The 7,441-nt window shown below is 39.4% G+C and overlaps 1 protein-coding gene across 4 annotated transcripts in view; it reads left to right on the top strand.

Moving 5' to 3' along the window:
• Positions 1-2,480, top strand: part of DROSHA (drosha ribonuclease III) — a 109,744-nt gene extending 107,264 nt beyond the window's left edge. For 3 of the 4 annotated variants that reach the window (XM_011356448.2, XM_011356444.2, XM_011356446.2), the window contains one exon: positions 2,066-2,480. In XM_011356448.2, the coding sequence (XP_011354750.1) occupies positions 2,066-2,196 (131 nt within the window). In that variant the 3' untranslated portion in view covers positions 2,197-2,480. The remainder of the gene's footprint in view (positions 1-2,065) is intronic. The other variant, XM_011356447.2, reaches the window with a different exon arrangement.
• Positions 2,481-7,441: the final 4,961 nt, after the last annotated feature.

The raw sequence follows: 7,441 nt of genomic DNA, 5'->3' as shown, positions 1-7,441 counted from the left end.
ATATTTGAGACAACTTGATTTATAATAGCCAAAAAAGAAATATATAAACCAAACTGCATGTTTAATAGTAGGGAAATGTTTAAAAAATTATGGCATATTCTAGGGGTTGGCAAACATTTTCTGTAAATGTCCAGATAGTAAATAGGCTTCATAGGCCATATAGTGTCTGTCATAGTTACTCAGCTCTGCCATTGTAGCTCACAGGCCGGATGGTATGCAAATGAGTGGGTGTCTGTGTTCTGATAATACCATATTTACCAAAACAGATAGAGGGCTGTATTTGGCCTACAGGCAATAGTTTACCAACCCTTGCTTTATCCAAATGTTGTAATATTTTGCAGCCATTAAAATAATATTTTTGAAGGTGAATGATATAGGAATATGCTTATACTAAAACAAGTGGAAAAGAAGTGAACCCATAAAATGTACCTATACTGTACTCTCACAGTATAAGGGAGGGAGGGCAGAATGATCTTAAGTGTTTGTGTGTCTATGTAATGTATATACACATTTACATTGTATATATATGTGTGAAGTATAACTACTTCACAGGAAAAGGGCTATAAAGATATATTCTAAAGGTTTATCAATGATTAGATCTGAGTGGTGGGATTTTTTTTAAAAAATGCAGATTATGTTTTACAGTAGAATTTACTGAGGAAGATAGGGTTCATCTGTAGAAACTTGCTTTATAGCTACCTTTTTAGGATTGTCTGATTTACTTTTTAAAAAAGTACTTATGATACTTGAAACCTGTGTTTTATACAATACAAAAGGAATCAGTTTACTATCATTTGGGGAATAAGACTTTATTACCGTTTTATTTCTAAAACACAGATGCCATTATGATAATCCTCTTTTGTTTAAAATCGGTCACTGACTTTCAAATATACAAGGTCTTTATTGATTCACACCAGCCTTTCAGATGCTTTTCTGAGCACCCTTTCCCATCCCTTCTCATCTGGGGCGAGGATGGGGTGCCGTATATGAGAGAGAGGGGGATGGTGGGCATGTGCTGCATGTTTATATCCACTTTTACTATGGTTCAGCCTTAACACACAAAATCACTTTTCCCCAGGCATGCTATGTTCTCCCACATCTCAAATTCCTCATATTTTTAAATACCAAGTACTACCTCTTGTACGTAACAGTCCCTTTTCAGGTTTGGCAGACCAGTGCCATTTTTCCTGTGTGACTGGATAACTTGTGTTGCTCTCATTTATGCTTACATTGTGACATTTGCTGTTGAGTAGTGTTTCCTAACTAAATGTGTAAAATTACTATTTCTCTTTCCATACTTGATTTCTTATTCCATTGCTACACTCATTGTAGACCACAAATGAATTGTAAATTTTAAAATCTCTATCAAGATTTCCACTGTGCCAGTACTTTTGCTCAGGGTCAAATATCAAACTAAATGTAGCTTAAACTATGCCACTGAGCGACGTTTCTCCTTTAACCAAATAAAAGTGCTTTACTTGAGTTGTTGTTGCTGATATAGTTTTGGCCTTTTCGTGGTAAACTTTAAAAATAGAATGATCAGCAACAGTGACTTAGAATGTGACCTCTTTTTGTCTGATCCGTTTTTGTACTTTTCAGAAGCTTTAATTCTTGGTGAATAACAGTATGATGATATCATTATTTGTTTGACATTTTTGGTTTGAGCTTTGCGAAAACATACAACTCCATTTTGCTGTATCCTTTGCTCTCTCCCTGAAAATCACTTCTTGCTAGGAGAACTATGTTTAAACACTTACCTGGAATCATTCTGAAGCTACATGTCTATGTTTTAATATTCCAGTATGTCTTAGTGCTTTTTATACCCAAGGTGATCGACAGCATATATTGAAATCTAGAATCGGATGCTGATCCAGACTTCCAATGTGTTTCTGAAGGATAAAAGAATAAGGGAAGCAAATGAACAATTTTTTTCTCTTGCCTTATAAAATACAACTATATATATTTCATATGAATATATGTTTGCATGTGTATATGTTTAATTTGCATCATTCATTGCACTAGTGGCTATCCTTTATTAAGTATAAAATATATCTCCTCGTGTCAGATAACTTTCCCCAGATGGCCCATCAGAAGCGGTTCATTGAACGGAAATACAGACAAGAGTTAAAAGAAATGAGGTGGGAAAGAGAGCATCAAGAGAAAGAGCCAGATGAGACTGAAGACATAAAGAAATAAAGGAGGACACGGAAGTGGTGGCATATTTACTTGCTTAATAACTGTGACTGTTGCCCATTGAGACCTAGCCTAGTTTTCCTACAGACAATGAATGAAGTGTGCCCGTTGAAATAAAACACAAAGTCAAATCGTTCTCGTTGTTTTACTGATCTAATATTCTGTTTTTAGCTCAATGGTCTTTACTACCAAATATTTTATTTCTATTTAATGGAAAACTTCACTTTAGTGGATGTATATATTCCTTTATTTTTTTTTTCTTTAAACAATAAAATTTAAAAAGTTCATTCTTTGTGAAATAGATCCTGTTGTTCTATCTCCTTCTGAGATTGTGACTCCAGATTTTCAACCGACAAGTGAAAAATTCACTTATTAGATATTCGGCCTATTCTCTACTAACATCTATACTTTTTGAAATATCTGGATTACTAGCTAGATTTTTCAGCTTTCATCCGGATGTTTATCAAGTTCTCAGTTGCAAATATTGAACTTACCCCTCTCTAAGCAGTGAATCCTTTGTAGACAGAATCTCTTTAACATTTAACTGGCTAATGACAGGGGGAAAGAGTGATATTTGAGTCACATATATTCTTTGAATCATTAGAATAGGGGAGAAATCACGATTCTAAGACAGATGACTCTTTAAAATCAGTCTCTCATCCTGGGATTAGTAGACATTGATTTGTAGCTACTTCAGGGAAGTTTCAGAACCTCCTGAAATTGTATTCAGTTTTATGCTTATGTTTGGATTTTGGAAGAGGGTGGGAAGCTGGAAGAGAAGCTTCATAGCTTTCATCAGTTCATAGTGGTCTTTACAACAAAGGGCTAACATTACATTAAAAGATATGACATTTTTTAAAAAGCATTATTTCAAACAACATCACTGGTCTTATTAATAAAGGCAGAACTTATTTCGTTCTTAGTGAATGTGTTTTTATTATTTTAGCAAATATATAGTGAATGCCTACTATGTATTAGGCACTGTTCTAGGCTCTGGGGCTATAGCAGTGAACAAAACAACACTCCCTACGCTTGGGGAGGTGAGCTTCTGTACGAGGGCAGGAATACACACACTAGACAAGGAAGTAAAACATGGGGATGTAAATGATGGCCAAAACTAAAGCAGGGTGCTGGATGGGTGGGGAGGGAGGGAGCATAGGCCAGACAAGGCTTCGCAGAGTAGTTAATACTTGAGTTAACCAAACCTTAAAAATGAGAGGGAGCTCACAAGATGGGGGAGGCCATCATTTCCTTCCAAAGTAGAAACAGGATTAGATGGCAAGAATATGGGTTAGGAGCCTATTGTGATGTTCCTTGGGGGATGTGATGAAGGCCTGAATTAAGGAATTGAGAGTGGGGTGCTGGGATGGAACAGATTTGAAAGATACATAGAAAGTGGAACCTACAAGACATGGAGCAGGGCAAGGTGTCTCTGCTCAGCAACATTGGCATTTTGGACCGGATCATTCTTTGTCGGGGGCGAGAGGGGCTTGTCATTGTGAGATGTTTAGTTGCATTCCTATCCTCTACCCACCAAACCAGTTGCATCCCTTCCCCCAGTTGTGACAACTGAAAGTGTCTCCAGACATTGCCAAATGTCCCCTGGGGGCAAAATCAACCCTGGTTGAGAACTGCTAGTTGAGAGCTGCTGTTAAAATATGACACATGAAATAAAAGCAAGTTCTTACTTAGGAATTAGGGGTTTGGAAAGAATTATTCTAAGATTTATTAGTACTTGTAGTATCTGCTATATCCTGGGCAAGGAGCTCACTATTTAGAAAAGGAAATACATACACCCATGTACATAGGGTGCCACATGGAGGGTGAGAGAGGGAGTGACTCATTCCTTCTGAAGGAAGGGCAGGAGTCAGAGGAGGTCAAACCTTGACAGATGATGTCAGTCCTTCTGGCTATTGGCTTTGTTTCCCATGACAAAAAGCCTTTCTTCAGGGCAAATATTTTAATTTTTTAACTCCAATATTATGATACCTAACAAAATTATCCAAAACTCCTTAAATAACTTCTGATGACCAGTCTGTTTTCAGATACACTGCTAGGTTTGTCCAAGTAAAGATCAAACAGGAGCCATACATTGCTTTTGGTTTTTATGTCTCTTAAGTCACTTTTAATCTAGAACATTCCTCTACTTCCCTGTTTTTCCTAACTAGTTGAAGAAATCCAGTCCTCTGTTCCATGGACTTTCCCACATTCTGGGTGTGATGCTTTGCTTTCTTGTGGTATTGTTTACTTTTTTCCTTTATCCTCTGTATTAGATCTAAAGGCTTGATTTTAGATTGAGGTTAAAAATTTATGGGAAATATATATTACAGGGTTTCTCTCCCCAACTCTACCCTCCATAATAATTATTTCAACAGTACCAGTTCGCAAGTTATTTTGGGTAGTTGTGATAGTTAATTATATGTCAACTTGGCTAGGTAAGAGACATTGTTTAAAGTAGCTAAGACTGGTTATTTGTTGTAACCAATAAGGCCAAATTTCTTATCATGGCATGAAATTCCTTCATGACCAGACATCTGTCTCTTCTGCTGGCCCCTACCCCCTCACACTACATTCCAGCCTTACAGAACAATTTGCAGGTATTTGAACACATTCTACATTCTCTTACTTCCGGGTGGCCTGCAATAAGCCACCTCCTTGCTAATTATCTCTTACTCATTTTGGGGGCCTCGGCTCAGGTACTGTCTCCTGTGAGCCTTTCCTTGGACTTAAATTTAGGTTAAGTACATCCTTGGGCCTCTTTCCTGACACACTGGTCACACCGTATGTATTGTTACTATCTCTTGTCCCACCGATCTTCCCCTGCTGGACTACAAGCTCCTGGCAGGCAGGACCATCTCTTTTGCACCATAGGCTCTTCGTGGGCTCTCCATCACTGTTGGCTGGATAGAAGTAGCCTGACTGCTCCTTGCTACCCTTCTACAAGCCTCAACAACCCTAAAGCAGAACTCTCAACCTCCTCCAAGCAACCCTCCTGTAGGAACTCTGAGGCTACGGCGAAGAGAATGACCCAGTGGAGGCCGGAGCATCTATACCTCTCTGATCTGCACATGGACTTGGTTGGGAATGAGATGCTAAATAGGACTGCACAATGGTGGGGTCCAGCAGGAAGCAAAGGAGCTCATTCTCTCTTGCCTTCCCCAAAGCTGTGGCTCTCACACCTCTCAGAGGTAGGGAGCTCACATAAATGGACAAGCAGACAAAGAATAGCTAGACTCTATCTCATCTAGATGATGAGATAGAGTCATAGAAACCCGAAGAAAGGCTTGGTCATCAGCCACACTACCAATAGGTGATTTGGGATAGGCTTTGGTCACTGGAGCCCATAATTTCCAGCAGCAACTCCCTCTCCAATATTCTTTGCTATGGACAAATGATCTCTATTCAGTTTCATATAATTATATTATGTAAACAGCTCTGAATTGCCACCTCCAACTAGATTGCTACTTCTGTTTAGAAATTAGGGAGCTGCTGTAAGCAAATAAGGGCAGAACCCCCAGTTTTCTCACAAGACCACCCCAACCAGATTCTCCATCTTGTCTTGAATTGTCAATGGCCCAGAGACATCCGTTGGAAGAGACTCATATCAGATCTCTGCCAGTAACCCAGCAGTGAGTGAACACAGCCATCCCATCACCCATGTAGCTGCTTCTGAAAGTTTTCTTTTTGTTTCTGCTGAAACAGTTTTCAGGTTAAGGAAGAAGTTTTAAACGAAGTTTAAGAAAAGAAAAAAAAAAAAACAGCTAGCTAATCATTTGTATGCTGAGTATTAGCCCATCACAATTGGAGCCTCTCAGATAAAACAACTCATAATGAAAATGCAGCAAGACCCTTAACTGTAGCGATTCTAATGCTCACCTCTATTATTATAATAATAGGGGTCTCACATGGAGCTGTTGAGAGCAGTGGCTGCCCCTGACTAGAATTCAACCAGAAAGATCAAGAGAGAGCCCTAATTGCCTTTCTTCTCAGATCAAACAATTGACTTAATTCTCCAGGCCTACACACCACAATGTGTTTGAGGAGATTCAAATAGGTTACTACAGAGGATTAAGGTTTTCTCTGCAGATTATACTTTTATGCCCTGTAGTTCATTGCTTGAAGTGTTAAGTAGGTTTGTCAAAATAAGCAGGGCTGGAATGATTTTTTTTTTTTTTAGAAACGTACAAATCACACGCTCTCGCTGAGTAACAAGGGAGGTCTGATTTTTTTGCTCTCCCTCCTTTTTTAAAAAAATAAAATTAATGGTTGAAGCTTGGAAGTGGGGAAGAAATTAACCGTATTAAAGATTAGTTGGAAATTTCAAGAGCTGTCTCAGATCAGGAAAATAAAAATGTGGGTTTTATTGTGTTTCGTCTCCTAAAAATTGTTTCGTGAATTGATGCAGCTGAAGAAGCCATATAAAGAGAAGGGATTTTTCTTGCGAATGCTTAACTGCCTGAAGAGAAGGTCCAGAGGGGCTGTGAAATCAGACCCTGGAGGCTTCTCTGTGGTGCTGTGTTAATCAAGGTTATTTTACTCACTAAGATTTCATTTCTGCTTAAAGGAATTGGTGGCAAAATAAGCTTTCATTTTCTCACAATAGCGTATGCCCAAGAAGGGCACTTGTCGGAAAGTCTTCAGTAACATTCTGTCCTCGGTTCCACAGGTGGCTCAGTTGTCCTCCCTGGTCGCCCAGAATGTGATCCTCCTTAATCAAAGGGTTATTCAGCGAATTTACCCAGGTCATTATCTGCACGGAACTTTGGCGACTTGTACTGTGCCCTCTTCTTCACTTCCCCTGGGTCCATCACTCTTAGCAAAGCTACATTAAGTAGCCTAATTGATGTTACCACATCGCACAACGTACCTGGTAAGTGTAAAGTGCAGACTAGGTAACGCCCTGACGATGACTGGACACCTTGATGTGTAAACATTCCCCGGAACCATAGCAATTTTGTTTTTGGCCAGCTTGGCACAGTCACAGTTACTTCTGAGGTCACCTTCCAGTGTTTCCGGGACTCAATTCCATGGACTGGGTCTTGGCAGGTGCCAGAAAAAAATCTTCCTCTTGCTTTGATCTCTCATCTCCTCTGGTGTGGGCCTGGCTCCATTTTCCTTAGCCATGTCTCTGTCTTCTCCTGTGTAAGAAATCCTTAGAGACAGCAGCACTTACTAATATTTCCGAAGCCCCAACAGAGATGCTCTCCGCACCATCATGCTCCCCAGTGTTCCGTGGGCCTGGGAAAGC

The sequence above is a fragment of the Pteropus vampyrus genome, unplaced genomic scaffold, assembly GCF_000151845.1.
Source record: "Pteropus vampyrus isolate Shadow unplaced genomic scaffold, Pvam_2.0 Scaffold27, whole genome shotgun sequence".
NCBI classification, from domain to species: Eukaryota; Metazoa; Chordata; class Mammalia; order Chiroptera; family Pteropodidae; genus Pteropus; species Pteropus vampyrus.
Note: the sequence above shows the minus strand (reverse complement) of the source record. Positions and strands in the feature narration are given on the sequence as shown.